Source organism: Mytilus californianus, unplaced genomic scaffold, assembly GCF_021869535.1.
Source record: "Mytilus californianus isolate M0D057914Y unplaced genomic scaffold, xbMytCali1.0.p SCAF_11, whole genome shotgun sequence".
In the NCBI taxonomy this organism is placed as follows: Eukaryota; Metazoa; Mollusca; class Bivalvia; order Mytilida; family Mytilidae; genus Mytilus; species Mytilus californianus.
The window spans coordinates 3934762-3954475 of NW_026262593.1; the positions used below are offsets into that span (position 1 = coordinate 3934762).

Genomic DNA, 19714 nt, shown 5'->3' on the forward strand with positions numbered 1-19714 from the left:
ATTTGGCTATTATTCTAGGTTTTTTTTTACCTCTTCAAATGCGTCGATTCATGTCAAATATTTGGCTTTAAGCGTTCCTAAAGAAGGTTAATCCAGAAAAGCGCATGCAATTTATAAGTGGTTTTAATTTTTTATAATAAGTTTCTTGTAAAAAAAGGAGATGTGGTATGATATTCAATGAGACAACTATGTACCAGAGAGTTCAAATGTCGTGGATGAAAGCAATTATATGTCAACAATAAGAAAAACCAATATCGTATTGTGGGGTAGAAAAGGCCCCGACACATAAATTGTGGAAATTTTCCAATAAGAAAACTAATGACCCAATGTATAACAATTCAAATTACGAAAAACATGAAAAAAATATAACAGACACAAACGACATCCACTGAATTACAGGCTCCTAACACGAAACAGGCACTTACATTCGTATTTGGTTTAAAAAAAATAATTGGGAACAAGTACTGAAATCTGTCCATATACAAAAATAATATTGATGACTTCGACTTTTTGCAAATAATTGTTATCGTTAAATCTGTAAGCGAATACACTATGCTGCATTGACTGCATTACCCGTTTTGTCCGCTGATGCATTGAATCCTGAAATTGGACTACATGACCCAACAGGAAATGTTCCAATTTACTTTATCGAGTTCGTATCTTAAACAAAACATAACTTGCAAATTTTTTTATACCTTGAATATACTATACTTTGCAGATCCTTTTTGAACTCGAACTTGGAGCAACAATTCGAGCAAGAACGGTATCAAATTGAATATTAACAAAAGATAGGAAAATGACATGCATTGCGTCATATGGAAGATTCATATATACTCTTAACACTGGTTCTATATATCTATGCAACCTCACGTTTTATAAACATTTGTATACTAATTCATTTTGACTATATTAGATGACCATTAAAAGTTTCATTTGCGTTGCTACAATTTAATTAATGCTTTCCCCCATTAAATGACTTCAGCGAATTAGACTTATCAACGGGGTTTTACTTCTCATGAACAACACGACGGTCGAAACAAGTGAAGCGGAGACTTGGTGTTCGTTAAAAGCTTCTATAACGGATGAAACAAGTGAAGCGAAGACTTGGTGTTCTTTAAGAGCTTCGATGAGGGGTTAAACAGCTGAAGCAGAGACTTGGTGTTCTTTTAGAGCTTTTAACATAAAAATAAAAAGATGTGGTATGGTTACCAATGAGACAACTCTCCACAAGAGACCAAATGACATATAAATTAACAACTACAGGTCACCGTACGACCTTCGAGTAAAACCCATACCGCATAGTCAGCTACAAAAGGCCCCGAAATGACAAATGCAAAACAATTCAAACTAGAAAACTAACGGCCTGATTTATGTACATAATAATGAACGAAAAACAAATATGATGTACAGCAACAAACAAATATACACGGTTTCCACGCGGTTTCTTTTAACTAATCATATTCCTAGAAATGTATAGGAGGTAAGATAAAGTAAGGTACATACCCAAACGATTGATCACATGTTGTTCATATGGTTCTACAAATTGCCTTGATACTGTCCATAGATATAGTAGCGTCCTGTCTTTTTTTGGACCTTTATGTTATGTCGAAATATTATGCCGTAAGTGAAGATAACTATATATATGCCCTGTTGCATCAAGCTTCGCTGATGTGAGAACATATGTTGGAGGGCTGATGTCTGTCACTACATGGAGCTCATGTCCAAACAAAAAGTTCTGGAACGTATCTGTGATGGCCAATTTCAAACCGAGGAATTCCATCTTATGGGCAGGATTTTTTTTCTCGGCTTTGGTGAAGCTTCTGTTGGCATACCTAAAACATATTTTTGGTTTATTCTTTATTTTCTCGTCCTGAATATGCACGAATCATTTGACACCGGAAGAAAGGCAAACAAAAGTCCTCTAAACAATTTATTTTATATAAAACCCATGAGATGAATAAGTGTTATCTTTCTTCGCTTTTGATTTGAACACACATATTTCAAGACATTTATCGTATTTCGGCTGTTATTGAAATGTCCAAGGAAACATTAAATGTACTAGTATGTGTTTTTTTTTACCATTATGATGTCTCCATTTCTCCATTGTATGGTTTTTCTTTTGACCAAGATGGTGTCTCCTTTTCTCCATTGTATGGTTTTCCTTTTGACCAAGATGGTGTCTCCTTTTTTAAATTGTATGGTTTTTCTTTTGGCAAAGATTGTGTCTTCTTTTGTCCATTGTCTGGTTTTTCTTTTGACCAAGATGGTGTTTCCTTGACATGCTGCAAGTTTGCGGCAAACAAAAAGTTTGCAGGAAAACAGAAAATAGTGTTTGCAGATGTTTGCCGCTAGCTGCAAACTTCCAGCAAACATTGCAGCTTTTTGCTGCAAGTTTGAGTCAAGTTTGCAGAAACATCAATGTTTGCAGTAAGATTGCAAGAGACTTAAGATAATAAAGAATTTTGCCGCAAGATTGCAGAAATCTTTGACCATTCTATATGTTTGCAAGAACATTGCAAGAATTACACAATATTGACTGGGTGTGCCTTGTTGTCACTTCCTGGAAGCTAACAATTTGAAATTTTGGGCTAGGTCATGTTGATTGTGTTTGAGAAATGTTATATGTCAGAGATCAAGGAGGCATTTTGGTGCATTGATATAGGATGTTCAATATGTAAATTTGTAAGTACAAGTTATTCATAAAACTGTTGATTTAATAAAATAATTAATGTCATCATCATACATAATTTAGTTAACTATGTTTGAAATACTCTAGTTATTATTAGTTTGGATTTTGTAAATGATTAAATTAATACTATTTAATAAGTTCATTTCAATTCTGTAATGAAATTATTACCTAGCATTTTTATTTTCCATCGGTATCTTTCGCCTCTCTTTTATAAAATCATATTAGATTTATGGAGTACAGTCTTTCCCGTCTTGGCTGTAAAACTTAATTGTCTTTTAACACTTTCTTTGAAGCATATTTACAAAAATAAAATGGCATTTTGGGCGGCTTAAATTTGGCAGGTTAACGCAATGGGAATCATGACGCCATTAGGTTTTTAAAATATTTTGATCAAAAAGGCAAGAAAACGGGTGAGATAAAAGTTATTTACCACTATAATTCAACCTACAAGGTGTTCCTTATATGCGTGTATATTTGACTTATGAGTTTGAATGTCCCTTTGATATCTTTCGCCACTCTTATAATACTGTTACAATTCCGTTCTCAAACTTAACAAGCCAATTGTTTTCAAAATTGACTATGTTCAGTTTTACACGATCAGAGGGTAAAACAGTGGTTTATTCAAATATAAGCGAATAATTATTCATGAAACTTAAGAGTTGCCATATTTGTATATTTATTTAACGGGAATGTATAATCTTATTAAACAACTATCGTCAAATAGATTAATTTTGTTAATTAGCAAAGTACTCAAATTGTTTCCAGTTCAGTACCAAAAATATACCCTCAATAGTTCGTAAGCACTGTATATTTAATTCATTCAAATGACTAAAAAGTAAAGATCACAGATTTATTGCACAAATCAACCATTCTTATTAGCTTTTTTTAAATAAAAATTTAATGGCAAATAAAATTGAGAATGGAAATGGGGAATGTGTCAAAGAGACAACAACCCGACCATAGAGCAGACAACAGCCGAAGGCCACCAATGGGTCTTCAATGCAGCGAGAAACTCCCGCACCCGGAGGCGTTCTTCAGCTGGCCCCTAACGTACACATCAAATTGAAAAGTCTCACATGAAATATTCCTTTGTGTTATAGTATGTAACGTATGTAACGTATTTGGCTAAACACGAAAAATTCTAAACAGAGATGCCTTTATTAAATTGAACAAGCAATTTAAATAATAACGCTCAAATTCATACTATATAGGATGACAAAGTAATTTCAAGTCGAAAATGGAAATACATGTGACAAAGTAAGCGTCCATTATTTTTCTAATCATCTCTTCTTCAAATGGTTAGTTGTATATATAAGATCGAGTAACTTCCTCTCACAAAAGTTCTGAATATGTAGGACAGTGAATGAACAGGTCATAAAGATATATTTGTTAATTTCTTGCTTGTTAAATGCTAGATATTAAAAAGAAATTCTTTTGATGAATAAATTGAAATTATACACGGAAAACGAGAAATCTGGCTAAATTAAATTTTATTAGTATGTAACAATTTTCATAACGTTCAGTCGATATTCACTTTCATTAAAAAGTTTTGAAATTAAAATCAAGAAGCGTTCAAATATGCACAGCTTGAAAATTGTATTTTTGTAAATTTTGAACATCACAAAATTATCAAACGATTACCCGTTTCTATGACCATATTGTGCTTCCATTCGTCATAGGAAAGATAATGTTCGATCTTCAGTGCATTATTACGAGTTTGGCAACATTTTTGATTTCTATAGACAATATTTCTTTAAAGCACCGAAATCTACCGGTTAAAAGATGGAATGATTTTAATTTATGATGTTTAGGCCAACATACTGAATTGAACAAAAATGCATTTAGATTAATACGGAGCCCTGTTGGTCTCACACAGATTATAAAGTGTCTTTTAAAGTCATGCGCTGAAGATGTGTAAAGTCTAGCGCTGGAGATGTAAAGTCTAGCGCTAGAGATGTAAAGTCTAGCGCTGGAGATGTAAAGTCCAGCGCTGGAGATGTAAAGTCCAGCGCTGGAGATCTAAAGTCTAGCGCTGGAGATGTAAAGTCAAGCGCTGAAGATGTAAAGTCTAGCGCTGGAGATGTAAAGTCCAGCGCTGAAGATGAAAAGTCCAGCGCTGGAGATGTAAAGTCAAGCGCTGGAGATGTAAAGTCTAGCGCTGGAGATGTAAAATCAATCGAATTATACGAATTCTAAACAAAAAGAAATTAGAAAATTCAGCAAAGAGTCAGAAACTCACTAAAATAAGTAAGAAAATACCAAAACGAGAATAAAAAAAATTATAGACGGAAGAAGAAATGAAGCACACTATGACCAGCAAACAACCATTAGATAGCTGATAGTGGGGGCATAAAGAACCCTCAGATAGCTGATTGTGAGCATAAAGAACCCTCAGATAGCTGATAGTGGGCATAAAGAACCCTCAGATAGCTGATAGTGGGCATAAAGAACCCTCAGATAGCTGATAGTGGGCATAAAGAACCCTTACATAGCTGATAGTGGACATAAAGAACCCTTAGATAGTTGATAGTGGGCATTACGCAGCAAAGAACAAAACGCCCTCAGATAGCTGATAGTGGGCATAACGAACCCTCAGATAGCTGATAGTGGGCATAAAGAACCCTCAAATAACTGAAAGTGGGAATAACGAACCCCTAGATAGCTAAAAGTGGGCATAACGAACCCTCAGATAGCTGATAGTGGGCATAGCGAACCCCTAGATAGCTAATATTGGGCATAAGGAACCCTTAGCTAGCTGAAAATGGGCATAAAGAACCCTTAGATAGCTGATAGTGGACATAAAAAACCCATAGATAGCTGATAGTGGGCATAACGAACCATTAGATAGCTGATAGTGAATAGAATAGAATAAAGGTTGGCGACGTTGAAAAAGTGTGAATCCATTAGTGCTGAAATACATGTAAGTTTGTTTGAATTCATGGTATGTACAATCAAACCATTGTCAATGTAAATATAGTTTCATTTGATCTACTGTTTTTAATCATCTAAAACAAAAAATTTAAAATATCAAATTGCAAAACAGCATAGTTGCATTGTGGATATTAACTATATAATACAATACTTTATAGAAAATAATATTAAAGGTCAGCTCTGTTACACCGTATTTTGTTATTATTGCAATAATAATAAAATTCCTAAAATAACAAAACTAATACATTGTTCACATATAACTGAGTGAACAGCAAGTAGAACTTACCTGACTTGACCTAAGCACTCCTTACGCGAAGCAACCTTTAACTCCCTTTTTTAAAAATCACATTACTTCATTACCAACGGGGATATTGTTAACGTATACATGTAAAAAATTGGTCTACATCTTTGTTTATTACTATGAAAAGATTTGTTTTAATCTACGGAGCCCTGTTGGTCTCACACAGATTATAAAGTGTCATTTAAAGTCCTGCGCTGAAGATGTGTAAAGTCTAGCGCTGGAGATGTAAAGTCTAGCGCTAGAGATGTAAAGTCCAGCGCTGAAGATGTAAAGTCCAGAGCTGAAGATGTAAAGTCTAGCGCTGGTGATGTAAAGTCCAGCGCTGGAGATCTAAAGTCTAGCGCTGGAGATGTAAAGTCAAGCGCTGAAGATGTAAAGTCTAGCGCTGGGGATGTAAAATCTAGCGCTGGAGATGTGTAAAATCTAGCGCTGGAGATATGCAAAGTCTAGCGCTGGAGATGTAAAGTCAAGCGCTGGAGATGTAAAATCAAGCGCTGGAGATGTAAAGTCTAGCGCTGAAGATGTAAAATCAAGCGCTGGAGATGTAAAGTCAAGCGCTGAAGATGTAAAGTCAAGCGCTGAAGATGTAAAGTCTAGCGCTGGAGATGTAAAGTCAAGCGCTGGTCCTCCTTTTTGACAAAATTGTATTCAAAAGAAAACACTAGAAAAGGGAAGCATGAAGATGCTAAAATCTATATACAAACACTTTTCGACAACACTGTACAATTACTTAAAGACACGTATTCAGTGTTTCGAAACAGCGAACTGCATCTAGCTGGCAGTACATGTATGTGCGAACAAACCAAAAATGGCAGACCAGATGAATTCGATTTCATTATTATTCTACCCCAATATTAAAATAGATATATTTTGGCCAGACCGAATGAGGAAATATAAACATATCCGTGAACAGGCCAAAGACTTCAATTTTGGATACCCAGATGCATTTACTAATGAGATCAGATTCGGAATACACGAATAACTACTATCATCGTTGTATGAAAATTTGAATGATGGTTGGAAAATAGTGCTGACGGGTTGCAATTTCTTTACTAGAAAAACTGCTGTAACCTTCCATAAGGTACGTAGCTCAGACTGTTTCGAAGTAGATATGGATGTTACCGCTTTAGTTCCTTTTGAAAAAGCCACACTCTCCCCCACTAACAGATATTTTAAATATTAAACAATACAATATAGATTGGTTAGCTAACGACAAGGGAATTATCTATGATATTTTCAGATATGAAAACCATTCATTTCGATCAAGCAAGGCTCATCTTGAGAAAGTTCTTTTGAAAACAGAGAGCAGACAAAGGGTTTACACTTTAGCAAAACTCATTGTAAAGGCATTTTTACCGACAATGGAGGTTCGTGAACATTGTAAACGATGCAAAGAATCGATAGTTGGCTCATATACACTAAAAAATATACTTTTTTATATGATACACTTTTATCCAGATGATTCGTGTTGGTTAAACAGTCATTTCAGCACACGCGTAATAGAACTCTTTGTTATACTTTTGAGCAAAATACACTTCCAAATGAATGCAAAACGATTTGGGCCAAACGCGGAGATATACACGAGGACTGACATAAAAGACAAAGTGAGGTTTTGCTATGGACATCTTGATGGAGGGATAGATTTTGATCCGTACAAAAGTACACAAGGCAAACGGAAGATCGATCCAAAAGAACCAAAAATTATCCATAATGAAGCAACTCCTCTTTCATGTTTCCTTCCCTCCACAGAAGAATTATTTGATATCATTGACGATGCTTCTTCCGAAGAGAGGTGGAAAAGTAATTTTGTTTTCTACAAAAAGAACCTTGGGATATTAAGGAAGTAACTACCAAACTAGTTCAGTTACTTTTAACAAAGTAAAGTACAAAGAAGAAAAAAATAACGTTTTACATTACATACGATCGTATAGCTAAGTTTTAAATATTTAAAGGACATTTAGGTGTAATACCACCAAATCATAGTACGTCACATCCGGTTGCATACGAAAAAGGGCCGAAAAAAATATTTCCTTGAACTTGGCGGTTGTACGAAATTAATCCTACATTTCATTGCAGTAAAAAATTTCTGAGTCATAAACATATATCTTGGGTGTTTCAAAGCACCATTTTTTTTGGTGATTCTATAGAATATTTTGGAAACTTAAGGTTACATGGTTACTAAAGCTTGTACACAGGAAAAAAAGGGGTGAACATTTGATTGGTTAACTTCCAGTGATGGTTATTTTCTTATATGCGATGAAATGTTATGTGAAATTTTGTCTATAGTACTGGACAGGATAAAACTTTACTCGTGCCAAGTATTTCTTTATTTGAAACAAAGATAAATTTTGAACAATTTTTTGAAAAGTGCAAATATAACAAAGACTAATATGGAAAATCAATGGTGGTATTACATCTTAAGGACACTATAAAGCACTTTCGGAAGAATTTGGAAAAAATCTCACATTAACGGAGAAAATATTTAAAATTTCTGTTATTATTCATTTATCAAGCACTTGTATTTAAAATGTATCCCATCAACAGTATATATTTATGTTATCAGATTGAAGTATAATAATTCTAGAACATCAAACTCTGTCGTTTGTTGCTGTCTATCATATTTGTATTTCGTTTATTATTTTTGCATAAATCAGAACGTTAGGTTTTACGTTTGAAGTGTTTTACATTTGTCATTTCGGGGCCATTCATAGCTGACTTTGCGGTATGGGTTTTGCTCATTGTTGAAGGCCGTACGGTGACCTATGTTTGCTAATTTCTATGTCATTTGGTCTCTGGTGGAGAGTTGTCCCATTGGCAATTATATCACATCTTCTTATTTTCATATCTACGTCACCAACTCGCGGCTTGTTATATTCAATTAGAAAACAAACACACAACTCAAATGGCACCGACAAAACATCGATTATTTGAAAATTGTTATGTTTGAGGAAAAGCAGATGTGATTTTAGTTTGATTTGATGTTTGGTAATTTACACCCATTCAGCACTATTAACTATAACTTGGTGGTCAGTTTTTATTGATGGAAGAATCCGGACTTCCCAAAGAGAACCACTGACCATCGGCATGACAATTGAGAATCCTAGTCAAACAAGATTGGATTATAACGCCCCTGTCACATGCAGTGATTGAAATAACTTTTGTATGTTTTTAAAAGTCGAAGGGATTTTTTCTTCTGTTAATAATGATGCAAATTGGACGCAAGTTCAAACAAAAAATATATAAGTTTACTATTTGTCTCTGTTAATTACAAAAGATGCAAGTATATACAAAAAATACCCGAATTTTCAATTTGAAGGAGCAATTATTTGAATTTAATTGAAGGGAGACACTTATTTGACAGTTTACTTGATTAGGTTGGTATGTGGTAATGACCTATGTTATATATAAAGCAATGCCTCCGGCGCTCACAAAAAATAAAATGGTCAATACCTTAAATTTTCTGTGGAATCTTCAACGAATTGTTAACACAAATTAGAAAAGTGATCTACGAAAAAGTTTAATTGCAACGATACACTTTACACAACAGCAATATATTTGAAGTTTTCAATGTTCAACGCTTCGTTTCAAAAACTCAGACTCAAAGTTCTATACGCTGGAATCAAAAACTTTATCAAAAAAGATTACAAAGTTGAAGTGCATCGAGGTCATAAAATTTCGATTGATAGATTGTTGGTTAATGTCCAGTGACAAATTTTCCATGCATGTTCAAGACGCGAACAAATAAAAAACAAATAGAATAGGTATGTTGTAATAGAGGCCGTCTGGGATGAAGGTCAGGGTAATTGTGACTGCTACTACAAAAGAATTGTTTGTTGGATAGGGACAGTGACTTTGCCTTGCAATATGCCACCTTCAAAACCCTGAAATTGTTGTTGCAAGAGTTCCGAAAGTGCAGAGAGTGGTACTATCTTTACACGAGGGTTTAACGTCGACATTTTGACCGGACGTGGCTGCGTACTTGTATATCCGGCACAGCCAAACCGACGCCTTCTTTGGTAAGAAAGTGACTATATTTTTATTCCTCTCTCACCTTGGGCAAAATATTTCTACATATTGTGCCTAATACTGCTAAGGTAATATATTCCTGGTAGAAAAATCCTTCGCATTTCGCACAACATATTTTAATGTTTCTTACGAAACTTTTAGAGAAGAATTTTGCGTGACAGGATATTATCAATATATCTGAAAGTGAAATAACGAAATAAAGAAAATAGCTTTTTTTCTTCTTTGAAAAGGTTTTGATTGAAATCCACTTAATATGAGTAAAAAAAGGTCGGTGCATAGGGATTCATAATACGTTCATATTTGAATGCCTTCTGTAGAAATCACAAATCTCAACAAATATAAATAACCGGGTATTTGTCAAAAGATCTAAAGTTATGAATCATGATAATTTGTTTTATCTTATTTTCCTTTTGTATTTAATGTTAAAGATGATAATTAAACGTTTGTGATTTATTATAATTATACATTTCATTCATGGCATATTATTTACAATTTAAATGGAAAGGTTTGGCACTAATAAGTACAATGTATACTATATTACTCTAAATAGTAACATGTGTGTTATAAATAAAATACAATATATCACATTTCACTAACACGCAATCCTTATATACAAATGATATCAAAAAAAGGTCCAGTCATATTAACCAAATTTGCTTGTCAACATGACCATGTTCTTTTGTTTGTGTGTTAGTAGTATAGCAGTGACTGTTTTATGTTATCAAGAGGAAAACATCAGAGGTAATATAGAATATCATCTTTATTATTGATCATTGGGCTTATATTGTTTGTGTAAACAAATTATTTACAATTATAAACTAGATGGATCGATACCACTGCTTATGGACTTTCAGTCCTTCAAGGTACCATCAGCTGAGAAGTAGATTTTTATGTATTTGCAAGAAAAGAGAGGCGAATGATACTAAAGGGACATTCAAACTCACAAGTCGAAAAAAAACTAAAAACGTCATGGCAAAAGAAGGGAAGGGACCAACAGACAAACAATAGTATACAAAATACAACTTAGAAAACTGAAGACTGAGCGACACGAACCCCATCAAAAACCGAGGTTGATCTCAGGTGCTCCAAAAGGGTAAGCAGCTTCTGCTTTACATGTGTTAAATTATGCTTTTTATGTGTAAATGCCTAGTTTATGGATCATGTAAAGGAAGATGCGAATCATAACAAGAAAACGACAAAAAATTAACGAGTTGAAGAAAAACAGGGAAAAAACATGTCCGAAAATAAAAACAACGGGAAACCAAAAACAAATTATGAATCACTACACAGAAAACTAAAGAGTAAGAAGCACGAACCCTTTCAAAAACTGGAGATTTTGGTAAGCATATCTTACGCTTCAAATGGAAATCGTCTTGTTGCTCATTGCAAGTACAAATTAGATGTCATAATCGAAGAAAAAAGGACGGAAATGAGCTTCCGACAATTAAAACATATCCGCGGTCAACTGTGAATCAGATATTCAATTACGATCAATGAAATCATGATGGCGTCAGTAAAACGTTCGAAGAGATGATTTTTAACTGAACACTTGTTTCAATGGCTTCTCTGTAAGCAGCGACGCTCTATAAATGAAAGGTCTAGAACATTTTGGGTTATACAATTTTTACATGCAGAGATGGATTGAATATTTTGTCGTTATGTTCTTGATCAACCAATACTTTCAATTTCTAATTGTATGTCATGATTTGAAATAGACTTAACTGTCTTAACTTTCCAGTAAGGGGGAAATAGTTGGATAAAATTTAATATCAAGACAACTGGAATAATCGGGACAGAATGTGTTTATTACTTGTTTCTCTATACTATATATCATCTCGCTTCAGATTATATTTTTATATGTTTTAATGCTGAATGGTAATTCCGTTTATAACATAAGATTCCGACTCTTTTTACTCGTATTTTGTTTTACTATGATGTTGAAATAACTTTGATAAATTAAAATTTTAGGATTGCGAGAAAAACAATTTTCAGAAAACGATAGAAAAATAGATGAAATACTGTATATTTTGCAAGGTAGGATGTTTTATAATTCTTTCCGTTCATTATACAGATTATTTTACGCGGACTGAACTTACTCCTGTTCATGTTCACCTACTGTATTAAAAAACTTCGGTCTTCGAAAGATTCCAAAAAAAAGTCTCACGCAGTCGTGTACCTAAAGAGATTTTTGCTAACTTGTACATCTAACTTTCTTAACATTTTCAAATAATCATTTGAACCGTATGTGCTATAAAATCACGTTTAGTAAAATTGCTGCTGAAGCACAACGTCATTGACAAATTTGATGGTAAATTTATGAGAAGTTTTTCGAAACAATAATGAAATGGTATTAGTAAGGTTAAATATGCAAATTGAAAAATTAAATGAAATTTTTGTCATTTCATATTTTGTAAAACGGGTTGTAAAAACAAAAAGAATTAAAAGTAATCTTCTTTTCATTCTTTACTTGACGTTATGATTAAAGTTTTGTTAAAACGCTTGGATGCTTTTTAGGTGAATGCACGCATAACTCGGAAAAAAGCTTGAAAGGGATGCTAATAGATACCCAAGCTATCATAAACAGTAAGTTACAGCTGTGAAGTTGAATATAGAGGTAGAAACCTCGAGGATGTCGTGGCGTTTTCGTTACCAATATTGAAAATAAACACAGTGGATCTCTCAAACCATTATGTCTTAGGTAATAAACAGTTCAATCAAAATAGGGTTTTATAGTTAAGATACGTGAGCGATGAAAGCAATGTTTTGGAGGGATAACGATATATCGATATGTAGCTAGAAAGACGTGTAAGACAGATATAACAAAATATATAACCTATAATAACATGTATTTAAGATTTCATATTTTAAAAATAATAAATAAATGAAGAAAAGGTTTTAAGACATTAGTAAGTGAAATTTACTAGCAGTCATCAATAAAAGTTGGGGGATTTCAGTATTAATTAATTTGACTGAAAAATGAATCCAATTAAAATAGACACTGTTTATTTAGATATCGGAGTTTATAATGAAGTTGTGAAAAAGAAAAAAGAACTGAGAAATAAAATCAAGCTGCTTGTTGAAGGTAAGATTTCTAACTACTAGTAATCTCTAAATGAAAGAAATTACCTCTAAATTGTACTTACTAGTTTGTGAATAACAGAAATAATCTGTAAATATAAGAAATAATCCGTAAATACAAGAACTTTATTTTTTATCACTGTGAATGTGAATAATAAGAGATGTGGGGGTACAGGTTTCGATATTTCAATCTCGATATGATCTTGATTGTAAAATTTGAGATTCATTTTAAAAGAAAAAGATCGAAGATCTTTTAATAACACTTGAATTAAAAAAACATTAGCATTAGATATATGACAACTACTAACTCTTATGTTTCCTATCATGATTTCCTTGATAGAGGATTGCTGCTCACAAGGAAGCTATTAAACCAAGAGTTCCAAATGGTTAAGTTGAAGTCATCCCTTCGTAAATTTTACGGACGCCATCACGAGTTGGTTGACCGTTATGGAATAACCGTTTCACAGATGATATCGGATATGTTCCTTATGTCGTAACTACAATACCCTCCCTTTTCACGAATGTGACTTACCGAATTAGACTATTTACCGGATTTGTAATAACATAAGCAACACGACGGGTGCCACATGTGGAGCAGGATCTGCTTACCCTTCCGGAGCACCTGAGATCACCCCCGGTTTTTGGTGGGGTTCGTGTTGCTTAGTCTTTGGTTTTCATGTTGTGTCATCTGTACTATTATTTGTCTGTTTGTCTTTTAATTTTCGGCCATGGCGTTGTCAGTTTGTTTTCGATCTATGAGTTTGACTGTCCCTCTGGTATCTTTCGTCCCTCTTTTTCTTCTCCTTTTTTTTAAATATCGATCAGTAAATTAACAAAACGTCCATAAGAGGCATCAAATAAAAACACAAAAAAAAAACAGTGCAATAAAACCTCTTAACAAAAAAGTAACGGTTTATTAAATAACAAAACATCTGGATAAATAACAAACGAATGCTCGCAGTGACTGAAGGCAACCTCAAAAGTATTTATCCTGTTGATTTTATATTTAAATTTCAGTGATGAGTTTTCTGTAGGCGAAACGCGCGTCTGGCGTACACAATTTTATCCTGGTAAATATGATGAGTTAATTTACTGAAAGCAACCTACTGCTGATTTTATATTCTAATTCATATTGATATAAACATTGTTTGTCTTTTTCACTACTGTTATCTAAGGTCCTAAAATATTCACTTACTCATATGTTTTGTATTTCAGAATCAAAAGGACAAAACTACATATCGAGAATAGTAAAACTTTTAAAGAGAAATGCAGGAAGTAAGTTTGTATGGAATCTTCTTGCACTGTTCATGAAGTAACTGTGTAAAAAAATCAACAGTACTACCACCGACATCACCAAGGTTGTATAGTTTGTTATAACAGCAATTTAATTGATTTGCGCTTCTTCTTATTTATTTGTATGACCTCAAAATATTTAAAATTGAATGAAATACTTGTAACGTATGTAAAGTAATCGTTCAAAATAAAATACTGATCCCAGGCCACTTAAGGATTTCGAGATATTTAAAGCTTATTATAATTTTTTTGTTAATTTTGTTTTGTTTCTTAAGAACAAGCACGTATTATTTGTCTGTTGTACAATATACACAGATAATAGAAATAAACCGTCAAAAGATAAGGTTTTATTAATTGTAACTTTCACTTCACATGTATTCACAAATTATATGTTTACTTCAGGCACTTGTGAGTCTCAAAGAGTTATAGACTGCAGTGCTTTCAAAGGTCAACATAAAAAAAGTGGAGTATACACCATATTTCCACAAAAATCAAAATCCGACAAACTTGAGGTTTACTGTGATATGAAAACCGATGGAGGAGGCTGGACGGTATGTCTATCAACTTATTTTACTGGGTGCACTAAAAGTTTCATTCCTTTTTTAACTTATATAATCACAATTCATGAACAATACAAATATACTGAAACTTGGGTTGCAACGCCTTCATTTACATTTACTCAACTTTCATTATATTACTTATGGAAAGTATATAAGTTCCAAATAAAAACTATTATATTTATTATATTTGTAAATGAAATATATTAAAGAGGTAACAGTAGTTTATCGACGTTCCGATACCGTAATTTCAATTTTTTTAAATATACAAATCGAGAAATGAAAAAACCAAGGGAATCGCATTCACTTCAAACCGATGGAGGCGCGTAAGAATAACATCAAGTAAACTTAGAATTACTTTAGCTAAATGTCAGTCTTCTATGATTAACATTAATGTACCTAGTCCAAATAAATATGAAGTCTTAAAACGCTATCTTAATTGTTTGCTATAATTCCTAAATATTTTGATATTCTGTCATTTTTCGAAGGTAATTCAAAGAAGAATTGATGGAAAGATTGACTTTGAAAGGAATTGGAAAGATTATGAAGATGGATTTGGCGACGTTCGAAGGGAACATTGGTTGGGTAAAGTATTTTTGTTCTATCAATCTAATTGGAGTCCAGCAGTATTTCGGACGTTTGTCATAACTTTTATACCTTACAGAATCTCTTTTTATTATTATCAATGACAAGTTATACAAGTATGCTTTATTTTGTAATGTCCTCTGTGTTTTGGGGTTTGTTTGTTTTGTTTGTTTTGTTGTTTTGGTTTTGTTTTTTTTTTTGGGGGGGGGGAGGGTATACATAAAAAATACGGAAATTTGGTAAATAAGTAAACCGCTGTTCAAAAGCCATCAATCGAATAAGAGAAAACATATCCGGGTTACAAACTAAAACTGAGGGAAACACATCAACTATAATGGAAAACAACGGAACAACAGAAGTACTTAACTGCAACAAAAACAAACGCCGACATACATAGAAACGGACTATTTGATAACAGCTGCCATATTCCTGACTTGGTACAGGACATTTTTAGAAAAAATGGTGGGTAACATTGCCAACGAAACAATAAAATCCATTTAAGGCAAAAAAAAAGACAAGTAAAGGCTATCGTACAGCCTTGAACAATGACCAGAATCTATACCGTGTATCAAGTTTGTGAGTACTCTGGATGAAAACGTGTGAAACAATTGAAAAAACAACACTTAGTCTAATAACTTTATTTTTACTATACCAATAAAGGCGAAACATGACAGACAGGAACCAATAACAACTAAAGGATTGTAATCTCATGGCGTACAGCTCGCAAATTGTGCGGACTTTAATATCTTGTGGAGTGCTCATCCCCTCCCCCTTTGTCCATGGGACAGTGGTGTAACAACACAGCATAAGAACAGACTATATAAAACAATTGAAAAAGATTTGACACATCAGATCAGTTCTAAGCACAAACACAAACACAAACAACTAAAAGACAAATGACCAAAAATTAAAAATATAATCAATTTGAGTATAGATAAAGGCAGGATTTTTACCTTTAGATTTGTTCACAGTGTTAAATTGATCACCGTTAATAGTAAGTTCATGCAAAGGACCAGCAAGGTTACTTGGATCTTATCTTAATTTATCTTCAAATATGTGTCCTTTCCTCACACATGTACCCTATTCTATATTACATCATAGATATCACAAAAAGATGCCCTTTTTTTCAAACATGTTTCCGTTTTATCAAGGTATGCACGGTCCTATGTTTTTAAGTCATAACGTCTTCGAGGAAAAATGTTGTTGTTAGAGACATGAATACGACTTTCATGTTCGAATAAAATCGACATCTGTTAAGGCCATTGAAAAGTTAATGTTAATCTATGTACATAATACGACAGAGGAGTTAGAAATGGCTAAGGGAACATGTGAATGAGAATAGGGAAGCGGGAGTCAAGAGGCGAGAACCAGGGGAAGAGAGGACGGAAACCGGAAGAAGAGGGACTTAGTTTCTTGCATTTAAGAGTAAAAAACTTATACTTCTTTATCTTTTAGTCATTAGATAGCGTATTTATCAGGTTTGTTTTAATTATTTTTAAATCAAGAAATTATTTTAATAGTGAAGACAATCAAAATGTTTATTTTTTCTCTCTCTGCATAGACACATTAGTCATAAACTCTCTTTTTGGGAGAGGGACCGTTAAATAAGAAAAAAAAAGTTAAAAAAAAAAACGTGTTAACGGATTTAAATAAACAAAGACTATTATGAGGTCACGGGACACAGATCTGAGGAAATGACTTGGTGGCTGGTCAAATGGTCACAGTTTTTAGTGTTATGACGTCGCGGTCAACAGATCTGAGTAAAGGACACAGATTTGAGAACGGACATAGATTTTACTCTTTCATATGTTAACAGCACAACCGTAAAACTGGATGTGATATCCTATTTTTAATAAGATATAGGTAATAATTTATTAAAATTTTCACAAATTTGTGAAAACAAATCCCTAACTTGATAATATAACAGTCATACATAGATAGCGTGAAATATAAAACCTCGCTACAGACACGGATAGAAAGTTGAAAATATACAAACCATAAAAGTTACCAAAGCACCGTCACATGAGATCATCCGAAGTTTTGGTGGGGTTTATAATTATCCGTAAGGAAAAGACAAATCAAGGTAAGAAACAAAAATCTGGTGAAACACACGAAGTGAAAAAGGGTGCGTCGACAGGGTAAGCGTTTCCTAATAATATATGTGTTTACACATTGATATATTTATGCATGTTTCGACATAATGTTTTAGGCAACAGATATCTGAATCAAATAACCATGAATGGCAGGTATGAACTGAGAATTGATTTTGTTGACGCAAAAAACAGTAAGACGTATGCGATGTTCAACATGTTCTTTGTTGGGGATGCTAAATCGAAATATAGATTAACTATTAGTGGTGAAAGTGGAACCGCAGGTAAATTACTTTTAATTTTTTTATTCTTAAATTGATTACAGACATAATTCTTTTGTGCAGTATTTTGCTGATATATACACGGACAGAGAATGATGTAAAAGGTGAATTTTCGGTCTCTTTTAATCGACATAAAAATACAAAAAGAGTATTATATGACATCCTTTATGTCATAATGCATAAACTGTTAAAATAGCCTCTTTTTGACATCATGTCTTTAATATGTTAAATATGAGCCACATCGTTCCTTACCAAAAAAAAATTGCAGTTCAAATTTGTATACAAATATATTAATGTGGGTAAAGATCTTTTTGGATAAGGCTATGATTCATATTTCATTTTGATTAACACTTTGTGTAACAGGGTCATTCTAGGTAAAATATGATAACCTCGATTTTTTTCTTACACCACACCTGAGATATCTGCACGAAGATACTTATCTATTATCGCCCTCTTCATTATGATCAATTAATTGAATATAGTTTTGAAATAACTGAACAGTAATACTTCTGTTTTAAAATTATATATTTGTATGTGTCTGAGTTTAATCATATACTGTGAAATCTCTTGTTGCTACTGACAGTAAACCGGTGATATTAAAACAGTATATGAGATATATCTGATATGTTTAATAATTTCAGGACGTTTTAATAACATGAATAACGGAATGAAATTCAGTACAAAAGATCAAGATAATGATATGTGGAGTTCAAATTGTGCTGCGTATCATGGAGCATGGTGGTACTATAATTGTGGTTATTCAGAATTAAATGCTAGCTTGAAATCAAAACAAAAGTTGAGATGGGGTAATCGAAGCTATAATCAGTCGACCATGATGATTAGAAAAATCTATTGAATAACTTTCAAAATAAAAACATATAGTACAATTGTTAGTTTGTATCACTCACAGATACTCACAGATCCTCTTCCTAAAATACATACCCACGAGAAACCTCTTCTATCAGTTGCTCATCTGAACTACTTACAAATGTATATATAATTATGTTGTGTTCGGTAAAAATTACATGGTTATAGTCCGAAATATATTTTTGTGTGTTGGAGTTCCTAGATCATATCCAGGGTATCTAGTTCTCCTTCAAAATGGTATGATAGTTGGTACGATTACAACTTGGGATGGTAAGCTCTTCCAGAGTTCAACAGTTCTTTGTGTAAATGAGTAGTTACTTACACCAAGTCTTAAATGTGTCTTGTAGATCTTTTTTTATGACCTCTTGTTGTTTAGTCGATCTTAATTACATTAACGGTACCAATTGCATTGCACCAGATACGCATTTCGGCGATTAATGCTGAGTCGGTCTGAAGCAGTAGGATACATTTGCATCATATTTAACGGTAATCATTGTATAAAGCTCAATCATATCTCGCCGTGGACATGGCTTGTCCAGTTGGGGTTATTTTGTCTGAATTCTCAATGTTTTTTTATCATTAATATGCTAGGAAAGTGTTTTATTAATTCACAAACGTTATAATTAAGGGACATCGATCAAAATTGGGATAAGGTGGACAGTATAGATTCACATATTCTATTATTGTTTGCTTTTTACATACCTTATTTTGTTAATGAAAGTAAAGATTTTATATAGGTGAAATATTAAACGAACACCGAATGCTCTTCCTAATTATCATAAGGAACTTCCTATGTTGATTAGAAGCTCTCAGGAAGAATTATAACTTCATTTATAGCCTATAATTTATATCAAAAATAGCCTTATCAACTTTCCACGATGTAATGATGTTACGTGTTTCGAAAAAGAACCACTGCGGTCGATAATTGAGACCTCATGTGGTATACACTGATATGACTACAGGATACATAAATTTGATGGGTGCTTTTTTTTTTTTTTCTCTTAGAAAGTTTTGAC

At 33.2% G+C, this 19714-nt stretch overlaps 1 protein-coding gene across 1 annotated transcript; it reads left to right on the forward strand.

The window, feature by feature from the left end:
- Nucleotides 1–10597: 10597 nt before the first annotated feature.
- On the forward strand, nt 10598–18720 carry LOC127720934 (fibrinogen C domain-containing protein 1-like). Its single transcript, XM_052227669.1, has 9 exons — nt 10598–10688; nt 11916–11981; nt 12462–12530; nt 12958–13029; nt 14241–14300; nt 14721–14869; nt 15364–15460; nt 17670–17834; nt 18473–18720. The coding sequence occupies exons 1-9, from the start codon at nt 10613–10615 to the stop codon at nt 18685–18687; spliced, it is 969 nt and encodes a 322-aa protein (XP_052083629.1). The 5' UTR covers nt 10598–10612; the 3' UTR covers nt 18688–18720.
- The last annotated feature ends 994 nt before the right edge of the window (nt 18721–19714 follow it).

What these genes read in the sequence shown, in the direction of transcription:
- LOC127720934 (XM_052227669.1), top strand. Translation starts at nt 10,613, where the DNA reads ATGACCATGTTCTTTTGTTTGTGTGTTAGTAGTATAGCAGTGACTGTT. An exon ending in TCAAGAGGAAAACATCAGAG is followed by an intron (nt 10,689 to 11,915) that starts GTAATATAGAAT and finishes TTAAAATTTTAG; the next exon opens with GATTGCGAGAAAAACAATTT. An exon ending in TTTAAAGAGAAATGCAGGAA is followed by an intron (nt 14,301 to 14,720) that starts GTAAGTTTGTAT and finishes TGTTTACTTCAG; the next exon opens with GCACTTGTGAGTCTCAAAGA.